Source organism: Myxocyprinus asiaticus, chromosome 14, assembly GCF_019703515.2.
Source record: "Myxocyprinus asiaticus isolate MX2 ecotype Aquarium Trade chromosome 14, UBuf_Myxa_2, whole genome shotgun sequence".
Lineage (NCBI taxonomy): Eukaryota > Metazoa > Chordata > Actinopteri > Cypriniformes > Catostomidae > Myxocyprinus > Myxocyprinus asiaticus.
This window is the reverse complement of record NC_059357.1, coordinates 21144021-21164372: the sequence shown is the minus strand read 5'-3', so window position 1 is coordinate 21164372 and position 20352 is coordinate 21144021. Positions and strand designations below refer to the sequence as shown.

General features: G+C 36.8%; 2 protein-coding genes across 7 annotated transcripts in view; one reads left to right on the top strand and one right to left on the bottom strand.

The window, feature by feature from the left end:
- The window catches only part of LOC127451343 (potassium voltage-gated channel subfamily H member 6-like), a 54381-nt gene extending 47864 nt beyond the window's left edge, over positions 1–6517 (top strand). For 3 of the 4 annotated variants that reach the window (XM_051715956.1, XM_051715955.1, XM_051715953.1), the window contains one exon: positions 4942–6517. In XM_051715956.1, the coding sequence (XP_051571916.1) occupies positions 4942–5226 (285 nt within the window). In that variant the 3' untranslated portion in view covers positions 5227–6517. The remainder of the gene's footprint in view (positions 1–4941) is intronic. The other variant, XM_051715957.1, reaches the window with a different exon arrangement.
- Positions 6518–7176: 659 nt separating this feature from the next.
- On the bottom strand, positions 7177–18974 carry dcaf7 (ddb1 and cul4 associated factor 7). Of its 3 annotated transcripts, none has more exons than XM_051716010.1 (7): positions 18474–18974; positions 17766–17924; positions 16174–16285; positions 15890–16008; positions 10894–11103; positions 10666–10783; positions 7177–8357 (listed from the first exon to the last, which is right to left on the bottom strand). In XM_051716010.1, exons 1-7 carry the CDS (start codon positions 18609–18611, stop codon positions 8185–8187), a joined length of 1029 nt encoding a protein of 342 aa, XP_051571970.1. In that variant the 5' UTR covers positions 18612–18974; the 3' UTR covers positions 7177–8184. The 3 variants fall into 3 exon arrangements, with proteins under 3 accessions (XP_051571970.1, XP_051571969.1, XP_051571971.1); XM_051716009.1 differs by having other exon boundaries at positions 7177–8361; positions 10667–10783; XM_051716011.1 differs by lacking the exon at positions 7177–8357 and adding an exon at positions 8369–9106.
- Positions 18975–20352: the final 1378 nt, after the last annotated feature.

Below are 20352 nucleotides of genomic sequence, written 5' to 3'. Positions count from 1 at the left end.
GGTCCACTTATAATTTTAGTATAGGTTTTTTTTTTTTTTTGCCCCAAAATAATCATAATTTTGTCATATATAATAATCTTCCACCCTGTCTCTGGCCCTCTGTCTTAAACGCTCGGTTTAAAGCTGTATGACCCTTTAAGACTTCAGTGTAAACGTCCACTGTTCTAATTGGCTAACATCGTGCAGCCCTTCCAATACAGCTATATTTGAAACACAAATGAACAAACTCCACACAACATTTCAGGGTTAACACATAACATACACCCAACACATTTCATCTAAATATATTAAACTGTTCACTCGAGCAACATCATAAAATATTAATATGAAATATTTATGAATAAAGTTGTTTACTTATGAATTTGCTGTCCAATAGTGTTTTCCCCCATCCTTCAATAACAGTTCCTTTGCAAAGCTTAAATCATATTGAGACTAATACAATTCATGATGTTGGGTACTTCAACAGGCCAAAGCAGAGATGCTGGTCTTCACATCTCACATCTTCCATGTTTGTTTACACACAGGACTGCATGTGTTTCTCCCAGTCAGTGGCAGCAGCAGAATGAGACGTGTACCGCTTGTACCGCTCTTAAAACACTGGAAACGCATCAACACGATCAAAGACATCCAACAAGTGTATGTTTACAAAAGACCAACAATTAAAAATAGCACAGATTGGGGTCTTGGTAGCTCAGTGAGTATTGATGCTGACTACCACCCCTGGAGTCACGAGTTTGAATCCAGGGTGTGCTGAGTGACTCCAGCCAGGTCTCCTAAGCAACCAAATTGGCCCGGTTGCTAGGGAGGGTAGAGTCACATGGGGTAACCTCCTCGTGGTCACGATTAGGGGTTCTCACTCTCAATGGGGCACGTGGTAAGTTGTGCGTGGATCGCGGAGAGTAGCATGAGCCTCCATGTGCTGTGAGTCTCCGTGGTGTCATGCACAGTGAGCCACGAGATGAGATGTGTGGATTGACGGTCTCAGAAGCGGAGGCAACTGAGACTTGTCCTCCGCCACCCGGATTGAGGTGAGTAACCACGCCACCACAAGAACCTACTTAGTAGTGGGAATTGGGCATTCCAAATTGGGAGAAAAGGGGATAAAAAAAAAATTAAATAAAAAAAATAGCACAGATGGGTGCAAAAACGGTCCAGGACACCTTAAAAACAGCACAACAGCGCAGCTGAATGAAACAATGGGGGTCTCCATTTTTGAGTTATAACTTGACATCGCATCTTTTAAAAGTTGTGCGAGATGCATGATAATGGTCAAAGCCGTGCACGTTTATGTAGAAAAATATTTAAATCTTTGGATGAATCTCCCATGACAGGCCCATCTCTCTCCTCTTCACCTGTGTGACTGACTGAGCACCAGTGGGCAGGGCTAAGTGTGCAATGATGAAAATAGGCATTGATGTCTTGCTGAAGAGGCAGTCATATGCAGATGTATTTGGTCCTTGTGACATCACAAGTTCCACAAATTCCAAATGAGCTTGGTTTAAATAAATGCTCTTTTCTATTTAGGAGGAAGTTTTCAGTTCTGAAACTTTTTATAGTACATTGACTTCTTATATATCAAAAGTATATCAAAATTAAAAATGTAATTCTTCATGTCTTGACCCCTATAAAATTGTGTTTTCCAGGCCTGGAAAAATGATGGAAATTAATAAAATCTTGAAAGTCAAGTAACTTTCTATAATGAATTGATTTTTCTTGTTATGCTCAGCTCTAAAATATTTAATTAGTTAGATATTGTTCTTGTGTAGGGTACAACATGCTCGCAAGACATGGTGATGTCCGATTTGCGAGCCGTTTTTTAACACTTTACAAAAAGATTCCATTCGTTTAACATTAGTTAATGCATTAAAGGAATAGTTCACCCAAAAATTTAAATTCTCTCATTTACTCACCCTCATGGCATCCCAGATGTGTATGACTTTCTTTCTTCTACTGAACACAAACAACATTTTTTAGAAGAATATTTCAGCTCTGTTGGTCCATGCAATGCAAGTGAATGACCAAAATTTTGAAGGTCCAGAAAGGTAGCATAAAAATAATCCATATGACTCCAGTGGTTTAATCCATGTCTACAGACGCGATATGACAGGTGTGGGTGAGAAACAGATCAATATTTAAGTCCTTTTTCACTATAAATTCTCCTCCCTGCCCAGTAGGTGGCGTTATGCATGAAGAATGTGAATCGCAAATACAAAAGAAGAAGAATGTGAAAGTGAAGATTAATAGTAAAAAATAATTTATATATATATGTTTCAGGGCTCCAGACTGCAACTAAAATGGTCGCACATACAATATTTGAAAACAATATATATACACACACTGATCAGCCACAACATTAAAACCACCTGCCTAATATTGTGTAGCTCCCCCTCGTGCCGCCAAAACAGCGCCAACCCGCATCTCAGAATAGCATTCTGAGATACTATTCTTCTCACCTCAATTGTACAGAGCGGTTATCTGAGTTACCGCAGACTTTGTCAGTTCGAACCAGTCTGGCCATTCTCTTTTGACCTCTCTCATCAACAAGGCATTTCCATCTGCAGAACTGCCGCTCACTGGATGTTTTTTGTTTTTGGCACCATTTGGAGTAAATTCTAGAGACTGCTGTGTGTGAAAATCACAGGAGATCAGCAAAAAAACATCTGTGTATTTATAAAATCAAGCTTTTGACACTTAAGACAATTGAGGGACTTGCACACAACTATTACACAAGGTGCAAACATTCACTGATACTCAAGAAGACAACACACTACTTTATGCATACTGTATTTTATGTAAATATCTGTAATGTAGCAGTAAGAACAGTACTAAATAAAAAAATATTTTATCTCTTATATTTGTATAAGTTATGAAAGGGGTGTGAACATTTATGAGACAAAAGGGAATGCAAACTTATCTTCTCAACTCTATATACTGTTTATTAAACCATCGATTAATGGATTATCAGTTGTCTTCCTTTTCTTTGGCTGTATATCTTGTTTCTGAACAGCAATCTAAATTGAGCAATTCTGTGATTTGGTGACTAAAAACAGCCATTTGTCTCCTTAATGTTTCAGTTTTGGAGCAAGTAATTTTTTTAGTCTTTAGCCCTGTGTTTCTCACCCACACTTATATCACTTCTAAAAGATTTGGATTTACTGGTGGCCAAAAGTTTGGAATAATGTACAGATTTTGCTGTTTCGGAAGGAAATTGGTACTTTAATTCACCAAAGTGGCATTCAACTGATCACAAAGTATAGTCAGGACATTACTGATGTAAAAAACGGCACAATCACTATTTGAAAAAAGTCATTTTTTATTTAAATCTAGACAGGCCCCATTTCTAGCAGCCATCACTCCAACACCTTATCCTTGAGTAATCATGCTAAATTGCTAATTTGGTACCAGAAAATCACTTGCCATTATATCAAACACTGCTGAAAGCTATTTGGTTCATTAAATGAAGCTTAACATTGTCTTTGTTGTTGAGTTGACACATTATGCAATAGACAGGCATGTCTTAAGGTCAATATTAGGTCAAAAATGGCAAAAGAATTAAAATAGTTTTCTTTAGAAACTTGTCAGTCAATAATTTTTTTGAGGAATGAAGGCTATACAATGCTTGAAATTGCCAAAAAACCTGAAGATTTCATACAAAGGTGTACACTACAGTCTTCAAAGACAAAGGACAACTGGCTCTAACAAGGACAGAAAGAGATGTGGAAGGCCAGATGCAAAGCTAAACAAGAGGACATCAGAGTCTCTAGTTTGAGAAATAGACGCCTCACATGTCCTCAGCTGACAGCTTCATTGAATTCTACCCGCTCAACACCAGTTTCATGTACAACAGTAAAGAGAAGACTCAGGGGTGCAGGCCTTATGGGAAGAATTGCAAAAAAACAAACAAACAAAAAAAAAAAACTTTTGAAACAGAAAAACACAAATAAAAGGTTAGAGTGGGCAAAGAAACACAGACATTGGACAACAGATAATTGGAAAAGAGTGTTATGGATCTTAACCCCATTGAGCATTTGTGGGATCAGCTAGACTGTAAGGTGCGTGAGAATTGCCCAACAAGACAGCCACATCTATGCCAAGTGCTACAGGAAGCGTGGAGTGAAATGTCACCTTAGTTTCTGGACAAACTGACAGCTAGAATACCAAGGATCTGCAAAGCTGTCATTGCTGCATGTGGAGGATTTTTTGATGAGAACTCTGAAGTAGTTAAAGAAGTTCTGAAAATGTTTTTCAAATTTAAATAGTAATTTTTCACGTTATTAATGTCCTGACTATACATTGTGATCAGTTGAATGCCACTTTGGTGAATAAAAGTACCAATTTCTTTCCATAAGAGCAACATCTGTACATTATTCCAAACATTTGGCTGCCAGTGCAAGTATATGGAGTCTTATGGATTACTTGAATGCTGCCTTTGTCCTTTGTATATGTAAATATGTATAAGTATTGTTCATTGTTAGTTCATGTTAACTAATGTTAACAAATAGAACCTTATTGTAAAGTGTTACCAGCAATTTGTTCTTTTGAGTTGGCTATTTTCAATGAATTGGTCGAACAGATTCACAATTTGACATGATTCATGATTCTCGATTTTTAAAAACCTTTATCCAGTAATCACAAACAAATAGAACGGTCATGGAAATGGAAATTCATCATTAGGTGCCTGGAGGCAGTGCCAAGATGGCTGTCGAGTGAACTGGCCTGCCTTAAAAGGACTTTGGTAATATTGTGATTGTTAACAAATTACATACTCTGTGTTTTTACATCATCAGAATGTAAAGTTTTTAAAGTTTTTACATCATCAGGTGGCCACTGGACAGTCATCTCCTAAGACCAACTTTGTAGTGAGCACAACTGTTGCATGTCTTATGCTTTCCTTTAAAGTTTGTATTGAATGTGAGCTTTTTTTTTTTTCACATTGCATAGAGTCCTGACATGGACAGCTTCAAATACAAGTCTCGGGACTCTCTGTCCAGTGGGATACATCTGACAATAGCTTCAAATGACACCATGTCCATGTCCCCGGAGACAGAGATGGCTGTATCTACAGGACCAAGTCCCCCTCAAGAGCCTCGTCTAGAGCTTCCTGGACTGCTGTGTAGAAGCTCAAGATACCCCTCACTCCCAGACAGTCTGGAGAGTCCAAACATGCTGAAAGAGTCACTAGAAATCCAGAGGCATGTGTCTGATCCAGCCTTACCTGGCAGCTAGAGGCCAAAAACAGACTTTGTTCTGAATGTTCTACTGTATTTTGTTTGTCCAAAAACCACATTTTCATGGTTTGTATTTTTCAGACAGCTCAGTATTGCACTTGAAAAGAATCTATGCTTGCTTGAACTGAAAATATTTATTTATGTTACTTGTGTTGACTTGACAACATTAGGGCGTTCAATTGTTCAAATTAATCCATAATGGTTGTTGTACATTTCTCTGTATCTCTGTGGTATTTTGTTTCATATCCCTTCTCATTAAGAGCTGGAATTTTCCTCTGATGCAACAAATCTCAGCTTTTGAATTACTGAATATGAACAGAAGTACAGTGGACTAAAAAAGACAAGATCCTTGGGTTAAAGAGAGATGTAACTGCATTATGATCTATGTTCTGAGTGTCAACCTCCACCATCATGTTCTGCAATGATCACTGTAAATTATTATCTGGAAGTCAGGTTTGAGATTTTAAGATTTGTTTTAGTTATGTTTACGAAGTAAACCTCATCATTTCTTGCGTCGGCAGAGATTCAGAGGACAGACCTTCTGAGACAGTTCCACCACTGAGACGAAGTTATTTCACACGGACACAAATAATTTGGAGACAGAAAAAAACATATGTCTGGGCTGTTTTTAGAGTATCATTAATTTATTGTTTTTACTGATACAACTTTTCCTTTTCAATGTATAGATTTTTGAATTATATACTTACTATATATTTTTATGTCAGGTTAGATATTTGACCCAAATCTTTGGTAATACTAGATCAGATGACTAAATGACTGGCACAAACAAATTTATATTTGTCTGTTTGGATTAATAGTAACCAAATGGGCATAAATTCAGGGGTCATGAATAGATGTTAAAGTGGTTATTTTAACCTCTTTTTGAACTGATCAGTAAGGTGTGTGTGTGTGTGTGTGTTGCATATGATCCAATGGGTGTGAACTTATGGAAGTGTGATCACTGTATTTGAAAGCGAAAGGAGTCAAGATCCTCGAGAGGGTATTCTCTTGAATTCTTGACGTTTTTATTGGAGAAAGACAAGGACTGCTTTTGTAAATCACTTGTTGAGATGAAATCAGTGTAAAGTTAATTTTCACCTCTGCAATGTAAGCAGATGAATGTATGTAAAATGATTGAAAACCTTTATAGGACTGTTAAGGTTTCCAAAAGAAGACAACTATTATTATTATTATAAATCTTTTTTCTTTTTTAGATTAAATGTTATTTGAGTACTAATGTTGTACAGATTTGTTTTCTGAAGTAAAAGGCTCACACTGTCCGTGTTAAATATTTGACCATTTTTAAATCCATTCCGGTATCTCTTCGATTTTCCCTGCAGAATAGTTCGCCAAAAAATAACAATACCCTGATCATTTACTCACCCTCATGCCATTCCAGATGTTACTTTTTTCTTCTGCAGAACACAAAGATTGAGTATTTCAGCTCTATAGGTCCATACAATGTAAGTAAATGTTGGCCAGAACTTTGAATCTCCAAAAAGCACATAAAGGCAACATAAACACAATCCATAAGACTCCAGTGGTTTAAATACATGGTGATATTGTGTTGGTGAGAAATAGATCAATATTTAAGTCCTTTTGTACTATAAATCTCCACCTTTGACCAGCCCCGACCAGTAGGTGGTGCTATGCATTTAGAATAAAAATCACCAGAAAACAAAAGAAGAGGAATGTGGAAGTGAAAGTGAAGATTTATAGTACAAAAGGACTTAAACATTTATCAGTTTCTCACCCACACTTTTAATCACTTCTGAAGGATTTAACCACTGAAGTCTTATGAATTACTTTTAAGATGACTTTGTGTTGTTTAGCTAATCTTTTTTCAAATTTCAATTTTTGGGTGAACTATTCCTTTAAGACATCAATGTTTCTGGTCTAGTTTGTCTGGCCTTTCCATGATGCTTCAAAATAAATTCTCACTGAAAGCTTTATGAAAGAACAAGAGTTTATTAATAGAAAAAACATTATGGCTGGACACACACTGAATGACTTATATAAACACTCCATCTAAGAGTGCGAGTTGAGGATGTGTACCTCACACAGCCTTGCAAATTCACTTTTGATTTCAGTCTTGACCCAAAATAGTGGCATTACTACTACATCATAATTGCATAACAACAGAATTTATGGACAGACCAAATGACTTGCAATGCAAAATTATTCTGGAGAAGTGACACTTTTGTCCTACCTTGTATATAATATTTATATATGTATACAGTACACATTTAACTTTGAGCACAAGCATGCTGAAAGGGAACAAACTTTTTTCTAAAAATAACATGGGGAAATATAAGAGGGGCTCTTCTCACAGTTACTGAGCAGTAATATATCTTCAAATGAATTAGACATTTTCTCAAAGACTAACTGCTAATGTGATTCAGTACCTGAGGGACTGAGGAGCAAATTATGAAGGTTTTGCCGTGCTTATATCATCATACATTTTTTCTCTGTAACAGTTAACAGTTCAACCCAAAACAATGGCACCTTCCTGAAATGAAGAAAAATGGAAATACATTTATGCTTGATGGAAATTTAGAGATCTAATAATCTGCAGGTTAAAGGACCTGTGAAACAGAATAAACAATAAACATATTATTTCTCCCAACATAAATTGCCATACAATTATGGTAAATTAAAGTTTTATTTAAGATCACAATATGAGGACTCTGGGGCATCAGCAAGTAGGAAAACAGACCATTTTGATATATTGTGCAGAAATAGATACTCATTCACACTGCCTCATTCTCTCGGACAAAAGATTCACACACATTGTTCAGACTATTGTTCCCATAGGCCCAGTCATGTCCTCTCCCCGTTGAAACCTATAGACCTCAGGAACGTTAGAAAACAAGTCTCTGCTGCTCTTCAAGACTTCTTCAGCTATCAGCCCTGAGCTCGGCACACAGGAAGCACAGGGGCGCTTTCAGCATCAGCACTACACCCGCAGGATCTCCAGACAGTTGTTGTAGCAGATGGCGATCCAGTCGGGCTGAGTGGAGGCCCACTGCACATTGTTGATCTCTCCCTCAGCTGTGTAGGCCAGGATGGGGTCCTCGATGGCCCGTGGCATCTGCTGAATGTCCCAGATCAGAGCCTGGTGATCGTCCGCTACAGTGGGAGTTAAAAGAGAGGGGGGCCAGGTAAAGAAGACTTGTATGAAACAGCACTGTCACTGCTGCCACAGTCTTATACTGATGCATATTACAAAGTTCCCACCCTTTTGGCCAATGAAATTCAATAACTTTTCCAGGCATGTGTGTTTCTGGATACAGATTTTTAGGAACCATTTTGATTCAGACCAATTCGCTAATGCAGTTCCGGTCCTCCCTATACATAAAGTCCCAAGTTGCGTAGGGCCCCCGATCAGCTAAGGTGCCCCCTCTACTGGTAAATTATAAATGATTATTAAATTTTCTGTTTTGGATATAATGTAGTAGATAGACATGGCTATGGTGTTGAAGTGAAGCAGAAAAAAGGAGAAAGAAATGCTAAGAACATGAAAGAAGAGATCAAGATGGTATGTATGCTACTATTATCATATTTAACATTCATATTTAATCTTTACATTAGAAAGCTCATAATGGACTGGAGGTCCAGGCCTTCAGCTTCGATATTACACCACTGTTTTACATCTGAAATGCTATACTGAAAGTAATTTCTTAATTTGTGTCAGTACACCACATCAAAGCACGCAAAATCAAAACTCAACATTTGCATTTTAGAATGTAATACAGAAGCACATACCTGTAATCTATGCTGAATATGTCATGTCAATGCTTCAACCAAAAATATCCATTAGAACTTTTAGTCCAAAGTTTGCACATTCAGAGAAATATTGATGGCTTCTCGTCTGTTTACTTAAGATTTATTGAGAAAAAAAAATAAACTACATTATTTCCGGTAAATTATGTAGTCGGGAAAGCATTCAGCAGTGAAACTCTCTCACATGTGTGTTATTATTTTTCAGAAAGCCAGAAGGCCTTTTTCTTCAGCGAGCATTTACATAGCTGTCAATAAAATTATTTCATTGTCCATTTGTCTTGCTGCCATTTTTATCTGTTTTTCAGTCTGCATTCATTTACTCTTGTTCAAGAATGTACATGTAAGGACTAAACACAGAAAAAAATAAAAAATAAATAAAATCAAGCCTTGTTAGAAATATTCACTGCATGTTTTCCACACAATTTGTTTTCACTAAATGATCACAAAGCAGCATGATATTTAATAATTTTAATGTATATGCACCAATATAACAAAACATAGCGATAAACAGAAATATTTACCTATATACAGAATATTTCTACTAGGGATGTTGCGATACCGATACTGGTATCGGAATCAGGTCAAATACCGCACTCATGTACTTTTACTCGTGCTTGTAAAATGCTCAGATACCAAAAACCTACACCATCTGAAGTACGAATGTCATTATGCAAACATCCAATGCACTAATTAAAATCACGTAATGTCCTAATGAGATTAACTGCAAAAGCTGCAATTTACTGAGATAAAAATATAGTTTGCATGTGCTGCACGCTTCAAATGTGAGTGCTTGTGATTGTGAGGAGCTGGCTTTGTGTTGACATAAGACACAAAGTGCTCATACCTTTTAGAGATACTTAACTCATACATGGAAAACACCAAGAGCATCGCATGCTCTGTTTTGAGCAGATGACAGCAGGCAAAGTGCAAATTCACTTTGTAGCGTGAGACACAAACAGACTTCATATTTTTTTAAAAAAATAGCAGCCTTTTGTGGTTTATTAATCACTTTTAGTCAGGTAGTGACCTGCTTTTCCGGATTGAGAAGCTACCGTAATAGCAACACAAAAATACTTCGAAATAAAAGCTCAATTTAAATGGAAAAAAGTATGACAGAAATATATAACTACTGTATAGTTATGTAATATTCACTGTAATAACTACTAATGATCTTATATTTAAGCAATATCTCAATCTGTGATGCTCTGTTATGCAGCACTTTGACAAAAATAACTCCAATAGACTCCGTATAAAAACTTCATTTGATAAAAATAATAAAATTTTATGTTGAAAATTAATTTTTATTTTTCATTTGATTAAAGTTTTAATAAATACATTTATATAACCACCATCTTGATGTTAAAATTGAAATAAACGGTTGATATAGAATTTCAGAAAAAACAAAACAAGAAACAGGTTTCGGACTCTGCGAGTTTTTGGTACTCTTACTTGTTCTAAAAAATAAAAAACTGTATCGGGATATCCCCAATTTCTACTAAAACATTTTGAATGTATGAAAATGCCCCACTGAGACTTCCGTGAAACTTTCTGAGTAATGGTGCGAACAAATTTTTGAAACGAAATTGTATGGACGAGAAGCAGTTGAGAATAGCAGTACAATGTGTGAGTGCATGTGGCTGGGCTGGTTTCTAACCTGCTGTACATATGTGGCAGGAGGAGTGGGGCGCCCATGCGATGCCATTTACACAGGCACGATGATTATTGAGCCGAGCCACTGGTGTGCACGGCACACGTACATCCAGAATCACCACCTGACAAAAGATGGCAAAGAACATTAGGGACAGGAGGAGAAAGAAAATATTAGAGAATATAGACTACAATTAGACAAAGCTAACAGAGTGAAAGTGATTAAAAGAAAGACCTCCATGCCGTCCATGGCCATGGTGGCCAAGTAGTTGGGGTCCTGTTTGTTCCAGCAGAGGCGCAGCAGCGGGTGATGTTGAGGGTCCTCGTAGATGATGGTGCTGTGCTCCAGGTGCCGTAGATCAAACATGCGCACAGAACCGTCTGCCCCCACAGACGCAAACATATCCCGTCCACCACCCGCACGGCTGAATGCGATGTCATACACCTGAAAGCCAATAAAAATGCTCAAGATATACACAAATAATTTATATTATATATATATGTGTGTGTGTGTGTGTGTGTGTGTGTGTGTTGAAGTCATAAGTTTACATGCACCTTAACCAAATACATTTTCTGACATTTAATTGTAGAAAACATTCCTTGTCTTAGGTCCGTTAGGATCACTATTTTAGGAGTGTGAAATGTCAGAATAACAGTAGAGAGAATAATTTATTTCAACTTTTATTTCTTTCATCACATTCCCAGTGGGTCAGAAGTTTACATACAATTTGTTAGTATTTGGTAGCATTGCCTTTAAATTGTTTAACTTGGGTCAAATATTTTGGGTAGCCTTCCACAAGCTTCTCACAATAAGTTGCAGGAATTTTGGCCCATTCCTCCAGACAGAACTGGTGTAACTGAGTCAGGTTTGTAGGCCTCCTACTCTTTTCCAGTTCTGCCCACACATTTTCAGGTCAGGGCTTTGTGATGGCCACTCTAATACCTTGACTTTGTTGTCCTTAAGTCACTTTGCCACAACTCTGAAGGTATGCTTGGGGTCACTGTCCATTTAGAAGACCCATTTGCGACCGAGCTTTAACTTTCCTGGCTGATGTCTTGAGATGTTGCTTCAATATATACACAATTTCCCTTCCTCATGATGCCATCTATTTTGTGAAGTGCAACAGTCAATCCTGTAGCAAAGCACCCCCACAACATGATGCTGCCACCCCAATGCTTCATGGTTGGGATGGTGTTCTTCCGCTTGCAAGCCTCACCCTTTTTCCTCCAAACATAACGATAGTCATTATGGACAAAAAGTTCAATTTTTGTTTTATCAGACCAGAGGAAATTTCTCCAAAAAGTAATATCTTTGTGCCCATGTGTACTTGCAAACTGTAATATGGCTTTTTTTTTGGCAGTTTTGGAGCACTGGCTTCTTCCTTGAGGAGCAGCCTTTCAGGTTATGTCGATATAGGACTCGTTACAGTGGATATAGATACTTGTCTACCTGTTTCCTCCAGCTTCTTCATAAGGTCCTTTGCTGTTGTTCTGGGATTGATTAGCACTTTTCACACCAAACTACATTCATCTCTAGGAAACAGAATGCATCTCCTTCCTGAGTGGGATGATCCACAGGTACCCTCCAATTCAGTACACCTCCTATCAGAAGCTAATTGGCCAACTGTCTAAAGGATTGACATACTTTTCTGGAATTTTCCAAGCTGCTTAAAAGGCACTGTTAATTTAAGTGTATGTAAACTTCTGACTCACTGGAATTGTGATATAGTCAATTAAAAGTGAAACAATCTGTCTGTAATCAATTGTTCGAATAATTGCTCGTGTCATGCACAAAGTAGATGTCCTTAATGACTTGCCAAAACTATAGTTTGCAAATATTAAATCTGTGGAGTTGTTAAGAGTTTTAATGACTTCAACCTAAGTGCATGTAAACTTCTGACTTCAACTGTATATACATACATACATACATACATACACACACACACACACACACACACACACAACCCCAATTTTCAAAAAGCAATAATTCATAAGGAAAGACATCATGTGTAGTTGTAGTGCTTTCAATATAGCAATATAGGTGAATATAATAAAATCACTCCTTTTTGATTTTATTAAATTTTTCATACTGTCCCAACTTTTTCGGAATTGGGGTTGTGTGTGTGTGTGTGTGTGTGTGTGTGTGTGTGTGTGTGTATAATTTTAGATTTGTCAGGATTAACGCGTTAATCGCATGCAATTTCAAATGTTTAACACGTTAATTTTTCATAATAGCGATTAACGCATAAACACTTGTTGGGAGGGCGGAACCTTTGTAATGTGTCTAACCGGAGTCATTACACTGATGCACACACCACAACAGCGCTTCCGTGTCAGTGATAAAATGATGGAGAAAGGACCTCTAAGTGCTATTATTTGATGTACAAAACCAGCCTAGATTTCAGCCTATGGACAGCACATTTTAATTACCACTGAAGCACGCAAAGTCTCAACTATAACTCCGCTTTTTCCGTGGAGATCAAAGAATTGACGCTCTGACGCAAATCATGAACGCATCTTCACGACTGCTGTAACAAAGTAGATAGTCACAGTCTACTGGCAGATTAAAATTGTGGAGGATGAGAATTTAAGAGATTTAATGCCCATTGCAATGAATACTAAAACCTGTGGGGACTAAAGCCATCTTAACACAGTAAAGGTGGCACAGAAGCTGCATCTGAAGTTGCAATTACGTGTATTTTCACAGAGCAGGAATAAATGCACTTACACATCAGTTGCAAATGCATAAATAATGTTATGAGATGAATATTTAAACTAAAATTATGAATATAGAAATATGAAAAAATATGAATGAATACTCAACCTATGGGGACTAATTCTTTCAATAAATCAACCTCCCACTTAGACTTTGGGAAACGTTTAAATGTTACTTGAAAAGGTGATATTTAAGTGCATTTCTATCTTTATATTGTGGAAGGAAAATTACTGAGTGCACCTTTCATTAACAAGAGATAATGCATTAGCTATTATGAACAATATATTTTTACAGCATTTATTAATCTTTGTCAATGTTAGTTACTAAAGAAATACAATTGTTCATTGTTAGTTCATAGTGCATTAACTAATGTTTACATATATTAATTTTTTTAAATAAAGTGATATGTTGCAATTAATATTAAGATTAAATGTTAACGTATTGTTTGTTGTTAGAAAAAGTGTTACCAAATGTAAATTTTTGGGTAAATTCTCTCGTTAAGAGTAGGTCAATTCTCGCCATTTGCATTAAAAATGGCTGTTTAAGATTAACAAAATGCATTGAAAATGTTAACAGATAAAATCCTGAGAGAACCTTGCAACTAAATCAGTTATGATGTATTTTGAAAACATATGTATATTAAAGATAAGTAATATATATTATGTATTTTTTAATGTTATAGTATTAATGTAATTCTAATAATATTATGTATATTGGTACACTTAATAAAACTGACTGATTCACGTGGCAGAGAAAATCTCAGATGCATACATCAGATGGAGTTTTAGTGAGATGAGAGGTGTAACAGGTCTTCAGGATGATGCATAGGTCTGATTTAAGTGTTTCTCTTCACACTACAGATGGTAGCAAAGCTTTTTTGAAGTTTCTGCCTTTCTTGCTGTATTATAAGGGAGCGCCACGATGTAACGATAAAATTATAGCTCCAACATTGCACGCTTGTGATGAAGACATCTTTGTTCATTTATAAACAGGTTTTATTGCAATGCTCGCTTACAGAGATGCGGTACAACACTATTCGCATGTCCAGTTAACAGGTTTATACCGTTAATATATGTAACATCTAAGGTTCACTAAAAATGCGCTTCGCCACTGTGAGCGCTCACAAGCTGCTGAACGCTGCCTGAGCGAAAGCGAGAGAGCAATGCGAAAGAGGAAAATCCCTGGATTTTGAAAGTGAAACATGTGGGAATTATTAAAATTGTGCTCAATCCCCTCAATCCCGCACTATTGAACTAGTTTTCGTTATTGAGGTTTAAATCAGACATCTTGTCTGGTCGGGCAAGTAAAACTCTCTTTAACTTGCCCTTTCAAAATTCCACTTGTACCGGACAAGCACGCACGTGCGATTTTGAGGGGTACACTAATTATCAGAGATGTCTCATAGCAACCAAACTGATATACGATGCTGAAATGCTATAGTTACGATAATCAAAAGAGAGTGTAATTAACAGTGTTTTGAACACCTGTCTCTGCAAAACATTTGCTAAACATGTTTAATTATCATTTAAATGTAAGAACTTTGACTCGTTAATGGACATTTAATAAAAGTGAATGTTTGTCACTGCCCTGGGTGGCATCGTGTTTGCGTGAAGTAACATGAGCCTGCATCTCAATGAAATGAATGAAGACTTCCGCATGAGTTTCTAAGTTAGATGTCCGATATAAAGTGTCATTCCGTTGCACTTTCCCCAGTTGAAAGGTGGAAATTCCGACTCTCCGATTTGAATGGAATGCTTCATCAATCACAGCAAACACAATATGGAGCATCGAGGCTTTCCCCACAAGAGCGAAAACTTGGAAGCGCGCGCGCACTCACAATGGCAGTGGACTCAACGTGCTGAAGCAACGCATATACAGCAGGCGAGTGTTTCAAACACTTTGACAAAGCGCAGCTAAATGGAACAGAATGCAGCGTCTTCAAAACTGAACTTCAACTTAACACGCATATTAAAAACGCAATGGTTATGGCATCTCCTGATAAGCCAAATGGGATTTGAAAATAGACGGTTCAGACGGTCACTAAAAAAAAAAAAAAAAAAAAAAAAAAAAAAACTGCCGCACGCTTACAGAGAGTACTATGGTAACCTGAAGGAAGAACAGACAGACACGCATTGTGCACATTCTTTCCGAGCTGGGAGGTGAATCTTCACATGATGACAAAATATGATGCATTATATTTTGATTATGCAATCTTTTGTATATTTTGTAACATTTTATTTTATAACAGCCTATAATGATGAATAGACAATACACTGGAACAACAAGACACAATGCAGCAGCTATAGACATTTGTCAGACATGTTATTATATATAAAAGTTATGAACATGTCATTGCCCCTCAAGTACTCGACGAGTACTCAAATAATTAGTCTGAGTACTCGACTAGACAAAATGCCCATCCTAATATTTACACAAACACACAAAAATGCACGTGCTTAGAAATGAGTGATAGAACATTCAATCAAATATATGACTAGGAAAAAAAAATTCTCACCTCTTTGTCATGAGCAATTAGCTGTGTTTTGACGTGGCCTGACACCAGATTGACTCTTCCCAGAACCTGTCCTGTCTCTAAACCCCAGATTGTGCAGGTGGTGTCAATACTGGAGGTGCCTATAAAATCAGAAAATGCATATTATTATAACAGTCTGGTGGTCATGCGGACGTTTAAATGCGTTTAATTGTACAAACAAACATCTACCTATTTAGGGATGAACATACAAATGTTTAAACATGTGTCAAGCATTTTTCTCACACACAAACTATGTAGTCTTTTACCCAGAAGGTTGGGGTCCACTTCATTCCAGTCAAAAGAGGTCAGAGGTGCGCAGAAATCTGAGTTCTTGTTATTATTCAGGAGGCATTCTAGACGGGTCTCCGTGTCATTCACCTGACAAGATAAATACAGTTCATCCAAGCAAACATGTTTATTGGGTTGCCTTGGTTCCTAATTATATTTAATTCCACATGAAATCCATAATGATCCCATTTACTTTCTTTATACCCCTTAAACGATCTTATTGTGAATGCGTGTACATCATTCCAAAGAAGGCCTGTCATGATTATTAAATTATCGTCTGATCACGGTTATCTGATCTAACCTAGGTTCCAATCAAATTTTAATGGCCAAATAAGGTAATTAAGTGAAAATATAAACTGCGTGATTCAGTTCAACTCCGAGTGTCACTGAACCGCACCGCAGATGTCAAGAATGTGTGAAACGCTTCTTAAGCGCTCTGATGCACGGGCTGTCAGCAGAGGCTCACGGCAAACTCCCACGAAAATATAAACAAATATAAACTTTGATATTGAATGCAAACCGCTCTGCTTTCACTTTAAACGATTGTGTAATGACAGATGTCCCTGGTATTACATAGGGGGTTCATATACGCAGCGTTAATGACACGCAGTGACACAGAGGACGAGACACGCTTACTCTATTTCTGTGGAGTGCTAAAATTATGAAACTAAATCTCAAAGGTTTTGCTTCATGAGAAATTAGAGCTTGTGGGTTTAATCAAAGAGCATTAAAATAACATGTGAAAGTGAAGAAATTAGGACAGAAATATTTTACAATTGCATAATATACCTAATATAAATATGTACTAAATGTATATTTTTTAGAAGAAAATATATTATACAATATATGAGTTCCAAAAACAACAGTATAAATGCGAAATTGACCAAAACTAAAGTTGACCAAAAAAAATAATAAATAAAAATAAATGACATATTTTGATATTTAAAACATTATTTTTCATGACATTCCAAAGTTTTTAAAGCCTTAAAAGGAAATCAAATATCCCTATTTTATTATTTGATTTATATATTTGAAGTTAAATATGTAAAAATGACAAAGAAATATGCCAATTTATGTGACAGTTAATCATGTAAGCCCAAAGAGACAATTAATCGTCATAGCCCTAAAACAGACAATGGCAATTATTTGTTTGACAAATAATCGTTAGCCATATTTCATAATTGTGACAGCTCTGTTCCAAAGACAATACATGTTTGTCTTCGGAAACTTTCATTAAAATGTCATAAATTGCACAACTTTCCTTTTCAGTTGACATCAACAAGCCATCTTATCTTTTCAACCCCTCCCATCCAACCACCTGTCATATAAAGATCACTTTCATGATCTAATGAATTCTGTATGGTTTCAACCAAGTTCCGTTCTACATTTTTGCCTCACAGAATATCCCGTTTTACTTGGAAACTCAAAGCACTAAATAAAATAGGTTGTGAACACCGTTTCATTTTTACTTTAAATCATATGGCAATTCAGTGTCTTAAGAGAAGTCAAACATTAATACAATCTGAAGTGTCACAAAAACTGTGAATTTATGGTTCTCTCTTCGCCATACCCTCCATATGCGTAGGTAATCTCCACTGGTGGCCAGCAGGTCTGGATAGACACCCTTGGTGTCAGGGATCCACATGATCTTGGTGGTGGGATACGGGTGATCGAAGGTGTTCCTGCATACGAACTCAGAGCTCTCCTCCTCAAGACCAACCAGCTGGACCTGGACATCACAAAACAAACAGTCATTTTAATATTGTCCATTCCACACAGACAGAATCCATCAAGAATCCTGGATTGATCCCACTTGACATTCTGACAGCTGTCACACTAGGACCCCACAATGATTACAGGAAACAACGATTTTATAAATGAGTTAATAGATAATTTACAAGTCATTTTAAAGTGACCAAACAAAACCTTTATCAATTTACAAAACACCCTAATTTATGTCAATAATACATTTATGCTCTTACATACACAAATATCTATGAATGTGTGCTCATCCTTGGCTGTCTGTCAACACACCCACTCTCACTACACACATTGCATTATTTGGTACATTCATTTTGTGCAATATGAGCACACCTGAAATGACTTTTTTCATATTTAAACAATGCGATTGCTTCGATAACTTTCATCAATAACTGACATGTCTGAGTAACAAAAAGGACAAACAACTTAGTACACACGAACTATCTGGTATCACTTCATGTAAATAAATAAATATAATAATAATAATAATAATAATAATAATAATAATAATGTTTACCTTGTTGTTATATTCTTCGACGAAGCTGCCGAGCGCAAGTCGAAAGCGTTTGTCGGGTCGGACGCTCCAGTTCATGGCATAAACCGTCCATGGCGCCTCGTACTTGTAAATCTCTTTTCGTTTGCCGTGCAACGACATGTTTCAGTGCCTTGCTCAGGTCGGTAGGAACGAGAAAGAATTATGTCGTTAAAAATAACTCGTTTTGCACGGAACGCTGAAAGAGCCTCTTTCGGAACGAAATATGCTCTCAGGTTTGTGCAGCTTGAGACAAAGAGAATGTCATAACAATCCCTCCGCAACGGCCGCGAATCCGACGATATGCGCTCTGCTGCGAGACTAAATCAACGTGAGGATGGATTCACAGATCACTCGAAAATGTTTAACGTTCTATGTAACTACAAGCCCATGTTTTGCTTTGCCCCAACGGGTTTAATTCTAACTTTAGAAAGCCTTAAATAGGCCCGACCACTCGACAGTGCATTTGATCTGAGAATGTGTGAATTTCAAAATAAAAGTCCTGGATAGAAAATGGGGGTCGAGGTTTATTTATATATTTACTGTTATGTTTTTATGTGACTAGTTAAAAATGTTTTATTTATGTATGTATTTATTTTACAATGTCTACAATTTCGGCAGTTCCCTTCAACACTAAAAAAGCAACAACTAAAAAATAAATAAATAATAATAATTTAAAAAAAAAAAAAAAACACACGCACACAAAGTGTACAAAAGAGGTCAACTGTGGGTCAAGAGAGAGAAAAGATAGGAAAAACATTAACCACAACCAGAGAGTATTTAGCAGGTACGGGCCACTTCGAACGGTCAACGAATGTAGAAAAGGAAGTCCGGCCTCAGATAAAGGTGCGTTCATGTCATGTCGGAATTACTGTAATTACCAGATTGCAACTAGGAGGTTCTACTCGAAGCCCTTGACCTCTTGTTATTCGTTTCTATGGCAACACTAACGCCAAAACGGCTTCGTTGTTGACAGGTTTGGGGAGTAACGGAATACATGTAACGGGATTACGTATTTAAAATACAAAATATAAGTAACTGTATTCCACTACAGTTACAATTTAAATCATTGGTAATTAGAATACAGTTACATTCAAAAAGTATTTTGATTACTGAAGAGATTACTTTGCATTTTATTGTCATTTGTTTCATTTAATATTTAGATGGAAATATGTTCACTACCTTTAACTGTTGAGGCTGCTGCCATATTGGTTCTTTTCACATGACGTCACGACTGTCAAGTCAGAGCTTTCATTGAATTCCGAGTTTACAACTTGTAATTACGAGCTCTATGGAGACTTGAACGCTTTTTACAAATCGGAATCTCGTAATTACGGTCATTCCGATATGACATGAAAGAGCCAATCACCTTTTAGATACAGACATCATCTGTCAATCAACTCAGGACACGCATGCATATTAGCCATACAAGCCGAGAAAATTGCGTTTTTTTTTTTTAACGTAATCTGAGGTAAAGAAGCACCATTTATGATACCAGAGGTGTCAGAGTTTACTGCTGATTTTAAATGTGTTCTTTGATCGTAATCTTGACCAAACGTTTAGGAGATTTCAGTCTTTTCCCATTCAAGTAGATAGGAGATGCACTTGTATGCCGCTTGTTTACATTAAAAAAAAAAAAATAGCTGCTCAGCTATTGGAAAGCCCAAAAGCTTTCCAAAGATGGCCGCAGAGTGGACTGACTTGCTAAAAAGACTTTGCCACAACACAAGATCTTAGACCTACTGTAGAATACATAATGGATTCCAGAATTAACCGTGGGAAAATGTAAAATAAACTACTGAAGAAAAAACAGGCTAATTAAATATTTTAGCTTTAATTTATAAATGTATTTAATTATAAATTA

What these genes read in the sequence shown, in the direction of transcription:
- dcaf7 (XM_051716009.1), bottom strand. Translation starts at nt 18,611, where the DNA reads ATGTCGTTGCACGGCAAACGAAAAGAGATTTACAAGTACGAGGCGCCA. An exon ending in TGGCCATGGACGGCATGGAG is followed by an intron (nt 10,784 to 10,893) that starts GTCTTTCTTTTA and finishes ATCTTTTGTCAG; the next exon opens with GTGGTGATTCTGGATGTACG. An exon ending in CCTGCCACATATGTACAGCA is followed by an intron (nt 8,362 to 10,666) that starts GGTTAGAAACCA and finishes TTAACTCCCACT; the next exon opens with GTAGCGGACGATCACCAGGC.